The sequence below is a fragment of the Natator depressus genome, chromosome 2, assembly GCF_965152275.1.
Source record: "Natator depressus isolate rNatDep1 chromosome 2, rNatDep2.hap1, whole genome shotgun sequence".
NCBI lineage: Eukaryota > Metazoa > Chordata > Testudines > Cheloniidae > Natator > Natator depressus.
Window position 1 is genome coordinate 157,877,700 of NC_134235.1, and position 19,819 is coordinate 157,897,518.

The 19,819-nt window shown below is 41.0% G+C and overlaps 1 protein-coding gene and 1 long non-coding RNA gene across 13 annotated transcripts in view; one reads left to right on the plus strand and one right to left on the minus strand.

Moving 5' to 3' along the window:
- FHOD3 (formin homology 2 domain containing 3) overlaps positions 1–19,819 on the minus strand; it is a 619,164-nt gene that overhangs the window by 16,499 nt on the left and 582,846 nt on the right. For 7 of the 12 annotated variants that reach the window (XM_074945213.1, XM_074945211.1, XM_074945219.1 and 4 more), the window contains 3 exons: positions 10,730–10,753; positions 6,491–6,665; positions 3,858–4,019 (listed from right to left, as the gene is read on the minus strand). In XM_074945213.1, the coding sequence (XP_074801314.1) occupies positions 3,858–4,019; positions 6,491–6,665; positions 10,730–10,753 (361 nt within the window). Of the gene's footprint in view, positions 1–2,098; positions 2,126–3,857; positions 4,020–6,490; positions 6,666–10,729; positions 10,754–19,819 lie in introns of those variants that run through there. The other 5 variants (XM_074945220.1, XM_074945218.1, XM_074945216.1 and 2 more) reach the window with 3 other exon arrangements.
- LOC141982820 (uncharacterized) overlaps positions 9,920–19,819 on the plus strand; it is a 33,591-nt gene continuing 23,691 nt past the window's right edge. The window contains exon 1 of the long non-coding RNA XR_012638227.1: positions 9,920–9,947. This is a non-coding gene — a long non-coding RNA (uncharacterized LOC141982820). The remainder of the gene's footprint in view (positions 9,948–19,819) is intronic.

The window sequence follows — 19,819 nt, forward strand, 5'->3', positions numbered from 1 at the left end:
CTTGTGTATATACAATTTTATCTTGCAAAACCTCTAATGTTTTGGAGGTACCTCAGAAACAGTCCCCCTTATCACATATTCACCTTCAGAACACAGCCTTCATACATTTACAGTATATCTCAGCAGAAGTCAGTTTTTCTTAGTTTACCCGCACCCCCATCTTCTCCATTTCAGCTCTTTCTCAACATTTTCCTTCTTATTTGTTTTCAATGGCCCTATAAGTCAGATCTGCATTTATCAATAACCCTTGATATCTTCAGAGGTTGTAGAGCAGATACAGGAGTTACCATTCATTTATCGTCGATGGACTTTTCACAGCCTTATTCCTTCTCACAACTTATGGCTCCTTCGATTGCTCTGACTTGACCTTTTCTTTTCATTAGAATCTAAATATTGATCTTTGAATACTGAATATGATCACACTACCCAACAATTTATCTCATTCCACTTTGTGGAAGACCTAATTCAACAAATGTAAAAATATATTATTTTCCCAGTAGATTCACCCAATGGCTGAGTAAGAACTTGCTTCTTTTATAACTCCATTTCTATTTCTCCTTTGATTCAAAATGACTGAGAGTTACTAATTTCTCATCTCTATTTTCTTTATCCTCTCACCTTGTCTATGAAAGGTAACTGGTAGAGTCACATGAAATGTTTGCAACACAATCATGCATAACTCATTTGGGTTTCCAATTTTGATAGAAACACACACATCTCAGTGCAGGTTCACTTAAATCTTTGCTACGCTTTAAGTGAACCTGAGCTGATTTATGCTTCTGCATTAAAACCCTGAGAAATGTATGATTTTACATGGCTGCAGTAAAAACATGGTGCAAGCTGGTACTTTCAAGTTAGTTTCACTTTGACATTTTGAGTTAGATTGAACACCAAACACACACCCTCCTCGCTTTCACTCTGAGTGTATGTGTAGGGATGGGTCTTGCCAACCTGTATGGGTCAGAACAACCAACTGTTGTGTCTTTTGCTCTTTACACAACAAAGGAACATAACCCTGCAGCACTAAACCACCTAAAGCTCTGGTTTCTAGTATATTCATGTAGATCTGTGCCACTTTCATAGACTTTTGACTGTTCAGCAGTCAGAGTAGCCTTTCCCATTCTCTCATCTTAAATTCTACATGCATATTGATGGGGTCCTGCTTAGTTCCTTGGGGAGAAAATGCAGAAAATCTCTTCAGCTCAGTGGTTTTTCAAGCCAAACCATTTTATTCATTCATTATCCAGGTATATCAACTACCACTGAAGTTGTACAGTTCCAGACATTCTCCTTTCTGAAGTGCCATACGCTAAACTACTGAACTTTACATTTATTTTGAAACTGTCTTTTAGTCAACTTAAAAGGCAAGCTGAGATCTTGAAGACAAAACAAGTGAGAGAGCTGGAATCTATCAGGATAAATTACAATGGAAATCAGTCCCAGCCTAAACATTTACTGAGTCCTTAATCCCTGTTGATGTTTTCACTAAACATAAATGAAAACCAGCTCTATGGAAAATATATAGTATTTTCATTATTATCCCTTTTGCTGTAGCAAGTGCTTTCCTGGAAGAAAGGTGCCTGGCAAAGACATCTAACATATGGCTTTTGTGTGTGTGTGGGGAGAGGATTGCTAACAGAGGGAATAGTTTAGCATGGGGTAAGCCACAAAAATATGCAAACATACAGGGCATCTGTTTGATATGCATGAGTCACCTACAGCAATCAGCACATATGGAGAACACAAGTGCATGTGGGGCAGCAGGTGGTGGCAGTGGATATGCTGCTGAGAGCTGTGGTGTACTCTGTGACAGAAAGTAAAAGAGACAATCCAGTGTCAGCTCATTTTCTTTGCTGGAAGGTTTGCTCATTCAACCAGAATGCCTAGCTCATTTTTAATATCTCCGAGGAAGTTGCCGCATGCAAAAATCCCTGTTTTGGCACTTTGGGAAGAGTGAATGTGCTTTTGGCATATGCTAGCTAATAAAAGCCAAGTGCTGTTTGTACAGAATGCTTTCCATCACCGACAAGGTTAACTGAACTAGAACAATGCCACAAAAAGTATGCCTGTTGCGATCTTTCACTCACTGTTGTTGTCTCTTCTTTGTTCTAACTTCCTGGAAATGCTAAAAAATGGATGGAGAGGTGGTCACAAAGCCACAGACAGTGAATATGATTAAAATCTTAAATTTCTACCCTCCTCTGGTATTCACCTTTCCCACGGTACCTGCAATATTCTCCATGCTTGGAATGGGGAATATCGCAAAGACTACCGTAACTTAAACTACTGCATTTAATAAGCATCAAAGCCAAACTTCTCAAACTTGGGTGACTCTGTGCCACTGGAGGGTTGCATTACGACAGGATTTCCTTTAATTCCCAACGTAAATTAAACCAGCTTTGTGGCTGCTTTGCAGACAAATTGCACTACCATAAGTAGACAGATTTTACTTCCAAGTTTGCAAAAGGACATTGTACCAACAATAAAGAAAAGATGTTTAAAGTTGTGAAATAATACGTTTGACAGTGGCCTTTTATAGTTAAGACACAATGCCATTTGTTTGTTCAATGAAGTCAATTACAACAGGGCATATCTTGTATTCTGTATATACATATACAAATAAGTTGGGTTTTTTTATTACTTCACAATGCCTGACTGCAAGTTAATTTAGTTTCCATTTGAGTTCTTTAACTGATTGCAATACCCTGTTGATGTGTACTGTGATCACAGAAACATTAAAGCACTTTTACACATTGGACTCCTTTTCCTACTAAAGCCTTGTTCAGTTCTCTAGTACATAGACACTCATTGTCTACAGTAGTAACTGTCCAGTAAAAAAAGGTTATTAACCTCTCCGTAACTGTTGTTCTTCGAGATGTGTTGCTCATGTCCATTCCCACGTAGGTGTGTGCGCACGCCGCACGCACCGTCGCCAGAACGTTTTTCCCTCAGTGGTATCTGGTGCCCCCTGGAGTTTTGCCTTCATGGTGCTGAAAATAGGAGCCTGCTGACCTAGGGCCCCCTGAATTCCTTCTTGCTGGCAACTCCAACAGAGGGGTAGGAGGGCAGGTTTAGGAATGGACATGAGCAACACATCTCAAAGAACAACAGTTACTGAAAGGTTAGTAACCGTTTTTTCCTTCGTCGAGTGCTTGTTTATATCCATTCCGATCTAGGTGATTCCCAAGCAAATGTTGGAGGTGGGTTCAGAGTTAACCAACAAGCTAGCTGGACTGAGGGGGCGCTGGGTCAGCAGGCTTCTATATAGAGTGCCATGAAGAGCTATATAGAGTGCTGGAGCTGACCCGACAGATACTACTGAGGGAAAAACCTTTCGGTGACAATGCATGTGACAAGCACACACCTACATGGGAACGGACATGAGCATGCACTCGAAGAAGAAGAATAGGTACGGGTTTGTATGCTCAATACCCGAGTTTACCAAATATGCAGCAATATTATCTACATATTGGAAGCCAGGTTCAAGCCATGATGCTTTTCTTCACCTGATATTAATTCTGACTTCCATAGAGTATTTTTACCATTATGTTTTATGCTGTTTTGCCTGAGCTAATATCTAATTCTAAACTTTCCAAATGCTAAGTGTATTTTGAATAATGCTAATAGCCTATCACCAAAAAGTTTAAATGTGAATTTTAAATTGAAACATTTCAGGACAGATCCTCAATGTATAGACTTCAGTGAAATCACTGGAGTTATGTTGATTTACACAAGCTAAGGAGCTGACCCTACATATTTACACACATACACATAAACATACAGATGTGCATATGAAAAGAAATAGATGGACAGACAGCTTTCCTCTCCATTGCAACAAGTTTATCAGCAGTACTCACATGACTTCCTGTTTGCACGTGACCGCTTCCTCTCTCTAGGCACCGCTCGCTGACTTGGCACTTGGGTGGCTGACTTTACAATGCGATCCATGATCTCATCAGCTGCATCATCTGTAGCATTAGGTGAATCATCACCAGCAGCATTCCATGAACCGATACGGCCTGGAATGAATTGGAGTCTTAGAAAAAGAGTACCCCTCACACATCACCTTTGTTTGTAGTTGGATCATTGCAGAATGACAGCAGGCAGCTCAGTGACTGCTGTTTCAAATTTGTTAGAGTAAAAAATTTTAGATAACGCCCCAACTACTCGGCAGCACCAGCTGAGCTATAAGGGAGTTCTGAACTGGCCTTAAACTCATGGTTCTCCTCTAGACGATGCAGCTGGCAGTAGTCTCCCAGAGACTGTCCACCAGCTGGGGATTGCTGGAGAGCAGCATGCTCTCCTCACATCCCCTTTTTTGCTCCCTATACTGGAGCCAGAGCAGATGGAATAGAATCTGACTGTACCAAGTCTGCTTCCATGCTTCTGGCACAAAGGGGATGTAGTGGAGGAAAGAATCTGGTTCAAGATGTTTTTTCCCCCTTTGAAAGGAAGAAATCACCTTTTCATTGCATGGCTGGATATAGCCCGGCACAACTGCATGTGCTCTGTTACAAGCAGAAAAGTAAAAGTGGTCGGCAAAATGTTCAGACTGAAAAGCTATATAAGCAATTTTGGTTAAAACTACACACCCACCAGAGAACCATGTCTCCAAAACCAAAAGATCCATGAAATTATGGCCCTCCCTGTTGCACAGAGCCCTCCGACAGGCACATCTTTTGGTTTCTCCATTAGATATTATTGTTTGTTTTTCTTAATAATTTGAAGGTTAGTCAGTCGGAAGAATAATGACAATGAGCTTTCCAATAGAGCTGGCTCAGTAAACACAGTCAGGTTAAAAAACCAGCAATGATGGGACCAATCCTTGGCACTTCGCTGTTGACAGTAAATAGCAGTCTTGAATCGCAGTCTGTCCTGCTGCTTTTTTTCCAGGCTCCTGTCAACAGCAGGTCTATTAGGACAGCGCTCCTAACAGGCTTCTGTCTGGCTTACGCTACCACTGCCTCTGTTATTCTTTAAGCCAACAGGAACTGAATCTTATTACAGGACACACTGCTCACTAGCACTTAACGAATTACGTCAGCTGTTTAGTTTGCTGCAGAGCAGCTTGAGTTGTTTATTTCTTTGTATCTTAGCTACTCGGCCTGCTTTTTAAATTGGGGCTTTTGGAGCCAGGCATCAAAGCTTTAATAAAATACATAGAAAATGTTTTACTAGCAGAGCAGGGTCTAGGCATAGTGGTACCAAAAGAAATCAGTAATGGATAAGATTTCCATATATGAGGGAAAGGAATACCATGAAGAGCAGGCCTTACCACCAAGAATTAATGCCCTGTACTCCAGAACCAGTAATTGATTGATTAATTGATAAACCACAGCTGTAAGAAAAAATGTGAAAGGAAAGTGGGTTAATGAGCCCACTATCTGTGAAATGATTCAGCAACAAGGAAGTGGTTTGCTTGCCACTCTTCTTATGAATAGAGATCCCAGCGGATCACATGATGGAGAAGAAATGAAGATATCTCGTTGCCAGAAATGGTTGTACTACTGAACTCCTCTGTCAGAATATTGGGTCTGTGCACTGTAGACTGGGACAACATTTGATTTCCCAGGATTCAGTTTTCAGAACTGAACCGTGCTGACACTTGACAACTGTTGGCTTCAAAGGAAGAAGAAATAGCTGCTAGAGTTGCGAGCACATCCATGGTTACCTATAGAAGGTAGATGACCTGCCACCAATCTGCTCTCTCTTTACCAGCTGGTATCTCCGGCCCTAATATGGCACTCAGTGATATCAATGTGTACATTCATCTGGGACTGATACAAGCCTTGGGTGCATGATGCTTTACCCTTAGACTACTAGTGTTCACTGTGGAATAACTGATTCTTCATCTTCCATTTCATTATTTTAAAATTTGTTTTTCCAAAAACAACACTGGGCTTGTACATATGATGTAAACTCATGTGTCCACTACAAACAGCAGTTCTATGCAGTAGGATAAATCAAATAGCAGGGAAATGTTTATACATTTATAATCTCTTTTATTCCTTCAAAAACTTTGCAAATCCTTCTCTTCTTTCCCCACCATTCCGCATAAGCTTTGATGCCCTTTAAGCAACAGTTTGTGGCCTAATGGCTGCTTTCAACTTGCTTGTATTGGAAAAAAATATGTTGACCTCATCTATATTTCATAACAAAAGGTGATCAGAGGAATACAAATTGGGGCTTAAAGGGGAGCCAGGCTCATGCAGGAAGGGGGTGGAGGGTCAATTTTAAGTGGTTATTATTCCTTATTGCTACTCCCGCTGTCTCAGCTACTGACCACCTGCCTGATCTTAGGCAAGCCACTCCAAGGGGTCTGTGCCTCATTTGTAAAATGGGAGGTAACAAAAATTGCTTCTTCTCTTTTGACTATTTAGATTGTCAGCACCCTACTACGGCGGCATGACCTCAACGTCTTACTGTAGTACATACAATAAATAATGACAATGCCCAAAGGGAGTTGAGAAAATAAAAGCACAGCGTTTACCTCTGCTGGCTCTGCTTCGAGTGCGAACACCTAGTGCAGTGGTGGTTTCCCCACTGACGGAGGAGGTCTTCAGCACAGCCTTCATGTTCTCGTGCTCTGCTGCATCTTCAGCATACTGCAGACCCTGTGGCTGGCTCTGAGATGGTGTAGAGTTGCTGGAGAACTTTCCAGACTGCTGAAAGAAAAAGAATTTGTTTAATTGACACGATCTAAGTTGACGAGCAAAGGTGGGTGAGGTAGTATCTTTTACTGGACCAAATTCTGTTGCTGAGAGAGAAACTTTTGAGCCTACCCAGAATTCTTCTTCAGGTCTAGGAAAGGTAGGCAGGGCGTCACAGCTAATTATAAGATGGAACAGATAATTTAGCATAAGTTGTTAACACATATTTCAAGGGATCATACAGGATGAAGTGGCCCTTTCACAGTGCTCCAGTCATAAGGAAGAAAGGAAGGTGGCGGGGAAAGGGGGGGAGTAGCAGCTGGAGGGGATTGTTACTGGGGCTACAGATTGTTGTAATAAACCATCAATCCAGTGTCTCTATACAGTCCATGATTTTTAGTGTTTAGCAAAGTTATCAATTTAAGCTCCCAGGCCTGATTTTAAAATAGTTGTGCAGGTTTCCTTTGAGGGTGAGGACTGACAGGTCAACTGCAGAGTGAGAGAAGTGTTCACCCACAGGCGATAGGCAGTAGCATAGCTGGCGGGGGGGGGGGTGGGGAGAAGGGCAGCGGCCGCTCCCGCACCAAGCACAAGTGGCGCCTTTTTAATTACTTGGTGCCTTTAACATTTTTACTGACCCGGCAGCGCTCCGGGTCTTCAGCAGCACTTCAGCGTCGGGTCCTTCACTCGCTCCGGTCTCCGGCGGCATTGCGGTGGCCGGGGGGGGTGGGGGTGGGGTAGGGGTGTGTGTGTGTTCCTTCAGCGCCGAAGACCGGAGCGAGTGAAGGACCCAACACTGAAGTGCTGCTGAGGACCCGGAGCGCCGCCGGGTCAGTACCAGGGCTGGCGCCTTTATTTAATCTCCGCTCCCCCTGTTTTTTCCACCTAGCTATGCCACTGGTGATAGGGTGTTTTTGTCTTTTATCATTTTCCTGTGAGCTCATTTGAGAGCATAGTGATTGTCTGGCTTTATCCATATAGTTGATATTGAGCCATTTAATGCACTGGATGAGGTACATTACACGCTGTGATTGGTATATGTGGGACCCATGGACCTTGAAAGGTGTGTTGTGGGGGCTGTTGATCATTGTAGCAACAGAAATATGTTTTCAGCTCTTGCATCTGTTGTTCTGGCAGGGTCTGGGCCTACTTTGAGTTGGTGTGTCCTGGGTGTGGGGAACTTGCTTCTGATAATGAGTTTGGAGAGATTGGAGGGTTGTTTGAAGGCCAGAAGAAGGGATTCAGGAAAGATTTCCCTCAGGATGGGGTCCCCATGGAGTATGGGTTGTAGTCGTTTGATGATACCCCCTATGGGTTCCAGTGTGGGGTGACAGGTGAGAACTTGGGGTGTGTGGTCAGAGAGGTTCTAATTTCTTTATTGAAGTTATTTAGTTATAAAGAATGAAACTAGTAAAGAAAATATGCCATTTGTTTAAGACCACATATCACACACTGAGCAGTAGACACACAATCAGAGATCCTTGCCTGCCTGGACTCATTTGTAGTACAGGTAGGCTCAAAAGAGTGGGGCAATATTCACTTCTCTCCAAGAGAACGGACCCTGATAGCTATAAGGACAAGGGAATATCAAGGTGCATATAAAATCCTCAAAAAAACTAGGCATAAGTATGGGCTTTAATCTGCATACCTTTTCCATCAGAGCATAGGGTGTGAAACAAAGAGCTGCTGTGTGACCTTGGGTAAGGGCCTGCCATATGGACTCAAATACCACAGTGATGAGCACACTAGATGAATCAAGTTAGCTAAGTAAGGAGTAGGTAAGTTTGTTCTGTAGCCCCAACTACGGGTAACTTGGCAGAGCAGAAGTAGTTTCACTGTCCATGAAAGGAGACATTTTCCTGCTGTCTCTAACCTCCCCCTCTACTCCTGCCCCTGCATATCTACAGATAACAGTTAAGCGGTTCTAATAGCAACTACCTACAGTAAGTTAAAAATATATTAAGAACAACACTGAAAACATGCTGCCAAATAATTTCATGGCTGGAGCACAAAAAATTGCAGGCGGCAGTAAGAAGAAAAAACAAAACCGATTTTGGAATCTGCCCTTCACTCACCCAATCTGTGTATGATTTCTGTATTACCAAGACAACATTAAGAAACAGTTTCTAAATTAGCTGCACACACATAACACAAAGTAATGCGACAGTAGGCTGAGGTTTCATCAGTTACAGAAGAAACCTGTCTAGGATTGAAGCCTCTAAGAACTTCTGCAGAGCAAAACATTTTTAAGGGAGCATGATGTTTTCAGAGGAGGAGCAAGTTATATTTCTATTTCAGCCTATGGATGTTAATGTTAAAATGTGCCACTTACTCTCATGGTTCTTGCTGTCAGAAAGAATATTTAAGGTATGTTTCTACTCTGAAAAGTGATTACATAAAAATGATAACTTGTTACTCAACAGATCTGCCCCAGTGTTATATTCAGAGTCATATTTGCAAGCACCAGGGGCTAAAATATTTTTTAAATTTCTCCTCACTCCTGTTAGCCCTGCAGACATAACACAGATATGAGAAAGTGTGTTGAATGTTACTCCTTCATTTGCACCATAAACAGGATTGTTTTATTAATTTCCTATTATAAGGCCAATTAGTTGCACTCAAGAAAATCCACAGAGCCTTTATTACTGGTGATGATGCTTTAGAAGAAAAGAACCCAGCTTGACTCTGAGAGCCTATGTTGAGTTTGCAGGGCTGGCTGTTAGGAAAATCCCATTGTTTTACCTGTAAACTGAAAATATTTGATCTGGAAATTACTGGGAGAATGATACTATTTAAACAAAATGATTTATCAGATTAGAACTGTAAGTTAACCAAATAACAAAGCAATGATCCTTACAAAGCACTGAGCTAAATATATTAATTTGAGATGTACTGCTGATGGTGCATGTCTAGAATTTGTTTTAAAAATACCAGTTTGCCTCATTTGGAGGAAGAAAATGTGTAAGTGCTAGAGTCTCACATGTGCAAATAAAGTATTAGAAAAATATTAGTGATAAATGTCTGCTGCAGTGCATGCCAGTCTTGGTTTAAAAATAACATTGACAGTAGGTTGAAAAGTTAACAGATACAAAATGTCACAGAAAAACCAAAGGAGACTATCATCACATAACCAATAGTTAGAATACACACATTAGTTAAATATTTTTGCACAAATGTTAATTCAATAGCATGTATTGTTCCGTCTAATGGATTCAAATCATCATTCACTTGGTGATTCCTCATGTTCTGTCCCACCCAGACATCAAATTATAATCTTTGGGGAAGAAGAGGTCCCAGGTAAGTAGCTTCCTACATATCTTTCATTTTCAAATGTCCATGCTTTGCTTACCCTCAAAGACTAGCCCCTTGTGCAAATGACTGTCATTATGAAGCACTGGGCATTCAGCCAATCAAATTGCTTGGTTAGTTGAACTGGATGAGTGAGCTATATTTGAACAAAGAATGCATTACATAACGAGATGCTGTCCATAACAATAGACTGTTCCACTGGGAATACAGCAGGCATGTCAGCTGGTACATTATTTATTCAATTATTTTCAGACTCATGTATTAAGAGGAATTTTAAGAAGTTCATAAACTATTCCATTGTTCAATTCTTTGGGATTCACAGTGCAGATGTTGCAAAATTTTGTTTTGCATCTCTATAGACAGATGTTTGAACTGCTCGTAAAATAATGTTTTGTGAATAGATAGCTCAACATTGATTATCCCATTGTCATGGGAACCTTCATCCAAAGTTTTCCCCAGGACACTCAGATTATTGAAGTTTTGCATAGTTAAGGGAATTATTAACTTAATTAATGATTTTGGGAACTGGAGAAAGGAAGTTTCAGATAATTAAGGCTCCAAATCAGGATTTATAGGAGAACACAAACTCATGGTTAAAGCAACTTTAAAAACAGTCTTACGATAGAGCCAAAAAGCCACGAGAATGAAAGTCACAGTGCACGGTTCCAGTTGAGCTAATGGACTTGAGCATTCCATAATATTTGTGTTAGAATTAGATCTCACAGCACACAGGGGATGTGGAAACGACATGCTCTTTCAAAGAACCATACCTCTACATCCTCCTCGTCATCCGTCTATCGGGGAGATGAAGGACAGGACAGAGAAGGACAAAGAGCAATGTTTAGGAAGTATAGTATGATCAAAGCATGGTATTGTTTAAGCAATGACAAGATGATCTGTAAATAAAGGTAGATAAAGAAATACTTCATATGGCAATCAACTTGCCGCTTCCTTTTAGTAAAGAAAAATTTATGGATGCTGTTATATTCTGCAGAAAAGGCATTGCATTTACTTATCTATGCACCCAAATGCATATCAATAGCACTGGCAATAGAACCAAGGCAAAGTTTTAAGTAGAGTTGCCTGCTGCCTTCTCTCAGACAAATTCCAAAGTAAGGCCATGCCCTATCACCCTTTCATCTTTTTCTTTCCCTCAAATCATGGTGTTATATGACACTGTGCATCTTTCTGCTCCAATGGAACCATAAATCAGCTGTCCCCTGGCTGCATGGAAGGAAGTGGAGGGCTCTCTTGTTGTTCCAAATAATGGAAAGACAGGCTGTATGGTTGGCTCTGGCTTCTCTCTCTTAGCCCCTCACTCACTTGCTAGTGAGACAGAAGCTCTCTCTTCCTCTCCGTCTCTGTGATGTTTCTTGGGCACACACGACTGTGAGTCACCTTGTTACCCCCCATGACTCCAGTATGAGGGAAACTTGCCCGTTCTTAGCTGGGTGTCAGCTCCCTGACACCACCAGTCTGTTAGCCACCCAAGCCCTCTCCTCTGGGCTACATCACACTTTTCTTCACCTTGTAGGTTAACAATAGGTGCACCCTTTGAATTGTACCCCCGTGATATCCAGCCCCTAATGCTGGCTACTCTCAGAAATTCCAGATCCTCTGCCCCCAAAGAAGCAGTGTACCCCAATTTATCAGTTTTACCTTAATGCACCACTCCTGCAAACTACACAGCACTTGTGAGCACTTAGGATAAAACAAAAGCAGGCTTATTTAAGAAAGAATACAGATGTAATTAGAAATGGGAGAAACTGATGAAACCAAGTGATTACAACACAAACCAATATCATAAAACTCGAACCTGGGTCTACACTTATCAATAGTTACCTCTCTTACGCAATAAGGCAGATTTCCCCCAAAGTTCAGTCTACTGCAGATCTGGCTGGTTTAATAAAAACCAGGATCATGAAAACCCCCTTGCTCCCCATGAGTTTTCTCAGTGAATGGACACGGAGTGCCTCTCCCTCCTCTGTGTTATACTGAAAACAGCCTTTTGTTTCTATTCACAGATAGGGAGAACCCCTGGCTTGCTGTAAAGTTTCTTTTTTGCCTTTAAGTTTTTTGATTGTTTGTTGTTGCCTCTGATGGTTTCTCACTCAGAGTCTCAGTATTGCATAAGGCCAATTGATTGAGCCTTGCATTGCATCACTGACCAAACAGTGGGGTGATAACTTCCCTTTGCCTGAATGGGCCATCACTGAGACACGTTAACTCTTGGTGACTAACTTCTACTCCTGGTCCATAATGCATTCTTTAAATATAGATATCTTATTCCTTAACTATTACCCATACTTACATCTCATAATGATTATGAATCTTGATGAGCTTTCTGTAGATACCATACACATTACTCTTTATGGATAAATGTGATGTATGAGTTTTGTCAGATCTGAGGTGCAAGATATTTGCAAAGAACAGGGGAACCTATGCTACAGGTGTCTGTGTCACACTCCGCCCAGTTGATCTGTTAGCAATCATTGGCACTCTCTCCTCTTTTCCCATGTTCATAATAGGGAGAAGTACTGGAGGAGAGCCTGGCTACTCCTTCTCCCTATGTAGTGACTGGTTTCTCGGTGGCTCATTTTCTCTACCTTTTGCTTTCATAACAGGGTGGCTTCCGAACCACTGTGTCTTTTTGCTTAGAACTTGGATCTCTTCTGTATCTCTAAAAAATCCAAATGTCTGGAAGTCAGGAAATGCAAAGTTGACATTTGAAAGAAACCTCTAAATGTTGTAAAGTACGAAAAAAACAGAGTTAATGCCCTCCCCATACAACCTTAACTCTACCTGTGCGTTCCCATCCACACCCTCCCACCCCCTGCCCAAAAACACGAGACAGATATTAGCCCTCATACTTCAAAATTGACATCTTGAGCTGCATAGCCCCAGCTATGCTGGATTAAATTGGACACACAAATGTGTATATCATTCACCACCTATTTGACCAAAGAAACTAGATTCAATTCACTCTCTCTCAGACAAAAACACCACCAATATCACCGTGACTCTTAAGAGATGAAGGATGGTCTTGAGGTTCAACCATAGGACTGACAGTTTGGAGACCTGGAATTTATGCTTGGCTCTGCCAGAGATTTCCTTTTGAAACTTAGGCAAGTCTCTTAATCCATCTGTGGTTTATTTACAATGATGCCTGGTTACCACAATGATGTTGTGAAGCTAAATACACAGACGTTTATAAAGCACTTTGAGATTCTTGGATGCTATATAAGTAGGATAGTCCAACAACAATAATTACACTTTATATAAAAGTAAAAGACCTATCCAGCTGCTACCTGACACTTCCTAATTTAGGCCCCAGCTAAACAAAGCACCCAAGCGAGTGCTTAACTTTAAACAGGTTCAAATAAAACACATACTTAAAGTGCTTTGATGGACTGGGGCCCTAACTCCCTGACATTAGGCACTGGAAATCATAGAAACATATTAATCCCTCACCACCCTAGATTGTGTGCTGCAGACATTTAAAACCTAGTGTACTCCTGCATTTAGGCTACACAAACCATGGTGGATGTAGTTTATGAAGTCTGCAGCCACAGTATATGAATTTTAAGATTTCCTTAAATTTGTGGAGTTCAGGCCCATTCACTAGTGTATCAAGTGTTGAACCTGCCAAATTTTAGGAATTTTTTTCATATGTCCATATGAGTCATGGCTCCTGGGTAGACTGCTCCTTCTGAGATCCCTTTCCAGTGACAAGCCCATGCCTTCACTTCTCTTTGCGACGGGACCATGCAGTCCAACCACTCTCCGACTGGGTCTCCAGATTACACCCCTCTGGTTGCCAACCAGGATATCTAGCAAGCTCAATGGGCTTGTTGCCTGCAGGAGTTTTCCTTTGGGAGCCTACATCTGGCATTCCCCTCAAGCCTCCTGGTAGACATGACTTAGCCTGGGTGGCCCCTTTCTCTTCGGCGCCATGTTGTAACCTGTTAGCTACAGACTCTGATTCTCAGGCAGTCTGGCGCCTCTTTGCATCCTTGTCAGTGCTCACTGACACTCTCTGGGAAGCCTCTCCCTTTTCTAGGCCCAGGGTCCTCTCATGGTTTAGTGTCCTCCTTTGATTCTACACTTAGTGTTGGGAACCTGGATGGAGTCATATTGCCCAATTAACAGCTTCCTCATTGTTCCCTCCAGGACTCTTATCCCTGTTATTGTTTTGCTATTCCTGTTTGGTCCTTTTAACCACCTCTTTGATTTAGCTCCATTGCAAGTAACAGATCACACAAACACTACTCCCCATTCATGAAAAATAACCCAGATATTCCCCAGTTCTCAACACCTATCTCATATGAAGTGTTCTCAGAGTGATAGCATAGGGGGCATTTATTTATTTTATTAATATTTGTAAAATGCAAACACTGAATTTCCAGGTTTTTAAAAAATACACTGTTCCATTAATTCCCCACCCTCTGCAAGTTATTAATATATATTTTCTTATCTTATCTCCAGTTCAGTAATGATTTTTGTCTGGGATTGATACATTTTGTTCCAAAAACATTTATCATTAAATAGGAAAGCCTCATTTGTTTTGGCGCTCATCTAGTTTTCAGCATGCTCTACATGACAAGATTAGCTGCATGAGAGTGCTGAGAAGCACATTAACGTTACTTTTTAAGGGCATGTTTGGTTCAGAGAGTGAGCTGTTTATTTTCCTTTGGGCATAGTGGCACTGAAATGCAGCCAGACATTTTACAGTGGGACCTCAGCAGGTATGTTCATTTTGTTATTCGCATTATGATAGATTTTTTTTTTGCAATCCTAGGGAAAACACATTCCTCTGAAAAACGGCCATGCAGAGTTCTTTGAATAAATAAAAAAGAGAAAACCATAGAAGCACCTTGGAAAGAAAGAGCATATCTGTATATTAATCCATACACAAAATGAAGAGAAAAATAAAAAGAAGGGGAAAAACGAAGCAAAAATATAAAGTAATCTGTGAGAGGCATTCAAAGGAAGGGAAAGGGGCAGAGGACAATGCTAAGTACATTTTCCAGAGTAAGAAAGCAATCCAGGCTTTGTGCAGTTTATTTATTATACAAGGGTTAGATTGTGATAGCAGGAGCATTCCAGGCTCAAGAAGACAATTTCTTTCTTGCTCCCCCCTTTGCTCCAGGGAGAAGTGATTGGCTGATGGCTTATACCAGCAGCAGACTACTACCCCTCGCCCCACCATGCTTGCTCAGTTCCAGTAGCCAGTGTGTATTGAGAGGGACAGAATCAAAGTTCTGTTCATTCCTCTCCCACCTGCTCTGGGTGGAAGGGAGTAAGCAGTTTGTACAGCACCCATGATCCCTATAGGTCCATACCAAATCTCTGTTGCTGTGTGGATGGGCCAGTCTGGGCCAGAATGCAGCTCTACAGTTACTAAGGATAAGAGTTAAAGTAGTAAGTGAATTACTCAAGTCTCCTAGATCAAAGATTAATCAGATGGGAATTTTCCTTCTTTTCTTTCTTCTTTCTTTAATGGTTAAATATATTGCGAAATATTTTTGAATTAGGAAAATGTTAACAAAAGTAACATTACCAAACAGTACTGGAGGAATGCAGCTAGGATGAACAGCTCCCCTAGCTTTCTTTGTGCATGAGCTCTGGCTTTGAAGGCTGAAAGGATCTCCAGTTCAAATCCTAGGGATTCAACTTTTCTGTCAAGTTCACATGCCATAGCACAATTTCAGGAGACCTTTTTTTAAAAAAACAGTCACTCTAGGATTCGTGCCGGGGGGGGAGGGGGGGACTTTGCCATATTTAAATATTATTTCTATTAAATAGAGGTTTTGGAATAGAAACTCTAAGGAACTGTACAAAAGACAGCTACATAATTCTGGGGGACAGGTACTTTTCAATGTTATTAAAAATAATTGAAAAGCTTAGACTCAAATGTATAACTGCATTTCTTTCCTATCTTTCCTGCTTATTTTTCAGTGAATTGTATTGTTTCTGAAAGTGCGTGACTGATATCACTAGATAAAGGCAGACATAGGGTTATTTCTACACTGCAATCAAGGGTGAGAACAAGGGTGATTGTAGCACGTGTCGACCTACCCAAGATAGAGTTATTCTAGCTAGTGCGAATATTAATAGCAGCAAAGTGAAGCTATGGAAGCACAGGCTTCCGCACAGATTGTACAAGCCCACCTGGGATCCTGGGTACATGTATGGGTGGCTAGTCCATGTTCAAGTCCGTGCTGCCACAGCTTCACTGCTGTTGGTAGCTGAGCTAGCTAGATTAAAGCCACCTCGGGTATGTCTACATACGTTGTAACCCAGCTGCAGTGTAGTGATCGCAGTGCAGTGTTGCAGACACTAGACAACCTCCCCCTGTAACTGTGACAATGCGCCATTCTTCCATTTTTATTCTTTTCCCATGTAAGAAACATCTATTGGGAATTACATTAACAATACCAAACTCATTTCACTATGAGTGACCTAGAGAAGTCAGGAGCAAAGGTCTGTAGAAATGAAAGGCTATTACAAAAATTGGGAGTCTGTTTCTCAGACCTAAAGCCCCTTCCATATGAATAAAGCCACTGAAGTGTATAGGAGTTCTGCATCCAAAAAGGTCAGCAGGATTTACCCTCTGCCCTTCAAGACTGATTTTGGTTGAGTGGGTTTAAAAAATAAAGGGATATGTATTTTCTTTTCTAGAATCGGAAAGGTTACCTTTTCTTGGGATTCATGTAGACCACAGTGATAGGATGCGGGACTCGATCCTGGGAAGATTTGAGGGTTGTGGTGGCTATTCAGCTGAACACGAGTTCCCAGTGTGACACTGTAGCCAAAAGAATGATTGCAATCCTGGGATGCATAAACAGTGTAATCTCGAGTGGAACAAGAGTGGTTGTTTTACCTCTATATTTGGCATTGATATTACTGTTGCTGGAATACAGTGTCCAGGCCTCACGGCCACAATTCAAGAAGGATATTGATAAACTGGAGAGGGTTCAAAGAAAATCCACGAGAATGATTAAAGGATTAGAAAACATGCCTTATAGTGATAGACTCAAAGAGCTCAATCTATTTAGAGAAGGTTAAGGAGATAAGGATATAGACTTGATTACAGTCTATAGGAACAAATATTTAATAATGAGCTCTTCAATCTAGCAGAGAAAGATTCAACACAATCCAATGGATGGAAGCTGAATCTAGACAAGTTCAGACGGGAAATAAGGCATAAATTAACAATGAACATAATTAACCACTGGAACAATTTACCAAGGGTCATGATGGATACTCCATCACTGACAGTTTTTATCCATGATGACTCCAAGATATATTTTTTGAGTGGTAACAGCTAATTTAGAACCTATCATTATATATGTGTAGCTGGCATTATTTTTTCCAATGTGCATTACTGTGCACTTCTCAATGTTGAATTTCATCTGCCATTTTGTTGCCCAGTCAGCTAGTTTTGTGAAACCCCCTATAAACCTTCACAGTCATCTTTTGACTTAACTGTTTTGAATAACTTTGTATCATCTGGAAAATTTGAAATGAATATTCCGTTACCAGGTGTATATTTACTATTTACTATGCATAGCAGGCATATCTTTTCACTTCCATGCATAGAAATATAAACTAATCAGAAAATCTAAAGTTAGCAATAAAGCAAAGACAAAACCCCCTCCCCCTACCATAACTGCTCTATTTCATTATTGTCCCTATGCAATTGCCTGCCAGCATGCTGAATTACAGTCTTGTTTTTTGAGTAGAACTGGCTTTGGAGATGCTAGGTATCTCTCTGTTTATATGGGGCAATGGGGAGAGCAGGTGTTAGAAGGAAGCTGTAGCAAGTCTTCTGATGTGACTGTGGCTCTGATTTTACCATGTGCCACAACTGATTGGGGGAAAATAAAAGCAACATTACTTGACTATATTTAAATGGATAACTCCTATACATGTAGATCACAGAAAGTCCTTGATTCGCCCACATAAGCAATCTCCTTAAACAGAGGAGTATGTGTCATGCTAGTGAGGAGCCAGTGGTTGTGGTACATGTTGGTACCAATGACATAGGGAAAGGCAGGAGATGGGTCCTGGAGGCCAAATTTAGGCTGCTAGGTAGGAAATTGAAGTCTAGGACCTCCCTGGTGGCATTCTCTGAAATGCTTCCAGTTCCACGCACAGGGCCAGGTAGACAGGCAGAACTGCGGGGTCTCAGTACGTGGATGAGATGATGGTATATGGAGGACGGTTTAGATTTATTAGGAACTGGGGAACCTTTTGGAAAAGGGGGAGTCTATACAGGAAGGATGGGCTCCACCTAAACCAAAATGGAACCAGATTGCCTGAACTTAAAGTTAAAAAAGTCGTAGAACAGTTTTTAAACTAAGGTCTGGGGGAAAGCCGAAAGGTCCGGAGGAGCACATGGTTCGGACAGAAACATCCCTTAGGGGAGGATCTATTAATGAAGATTCTCTGTGTCCTAGTAAGGAGGAAAGGATGGAAGATGATAAAACATGGGTAGAATCTGACGAAAAACAGTCAAATGAAAAAGAGTCCCATTCAATTACATCATGTAATGGCAGACAGCTAAAAAGTGAAAATTTTTTAAAGTCCTTATATACAAATGCTAGAAGTCTAAATAATAAGATGGGTGAACTTGAGTGCCTTATATTAAGGGAGGATATTGATATAATAGGCATTAGAGAAACCTCTTGGAATGTGGATAATCAATGGGACATAGTAATACCAGGGTACAAAATATATCAGAAGGATAGAAAAGGTCATGCTGGTGGGGGAGTGGCACTATATGTGAAAGAAAGTGTGGAGTTAAATGAAGTAAAAATCTTAAATGAACCCAACTGTACCATAAAAGTAATTCCATGCTTGAATAATAAGAATATAGTAGTAGGGATATAGTACCAACCACCTGACCAGGAGGGTAATAGTGACTGTGAAATGCTCAGGGAGATTAGAGAGGCTATAAAAATAAAAAACTCAGTAATAATGGGGGATTTCATCTATCCCCATATTGACTGTGTACGTGTCACCTCAGGACTGAATGTAGAGATGAAGTTTCCAAACATCTTAAATGACTGCTTCTTGGAGCGGTGCATCCTGAAACTCACAAGAGGATAGGCAATACTTGATTTAGTCCTAAGTGGAGCACAGGATCTGGTTCAAGAGGTGAATATAGTTGAACCGCTTGGTAATAGTGACCATAATATAATTAAATTTAACATCCTGGGAGAGAGGAGGGCGGGGAACACACCACAGCAGCCAACCATGATTGCATTTAATTTCGGAAAAAGGAATTACACAAAAATGAGGAAGTTAGTTAAACAAATTAAAAGATACAGTCCCAAAAGCGAAATCCCTGCAAGCTGCATGGAAACTTTTTAAAGACACCATAATAGAGGCTCAACTTAAATGTATACCCCAAATTAAAAAACATAGTAAGAGAACCAAAAAAATGCCATTAAGGCTAAACAACAAAGTAAAAGAAGCCATGAGAAGCAAAAAGGCATCCTTTAAAAAGTGGAAGTTAAATCCTAGTGAGGAAAATAGAAAGGAGCATAAACTCTGGCAAATGAAGTGTAAAAATATAATTAGGCAGGCCAAAAAAGAATCTGAAGAACAGCTAGCCAAAGACTCAAAAAGTAATAGCAATTTTTTTTTAAAGTACATCAGAAGCAGGAAGCCCGCTAAACAACAGGCGGGGCCATTGGACGATTGAGATGCTAAAGGAGCACTCTAGGACGATAAGGCCACCATGGAGAAACTAAATGAATTATTTGCATCAGTCTTGACAGCTGAGGACGTGAGGGTGATTGCCAAACCTGAGATTTTTTTTTTAAGTGACAAATCTGAGGAACTGGCCTAGA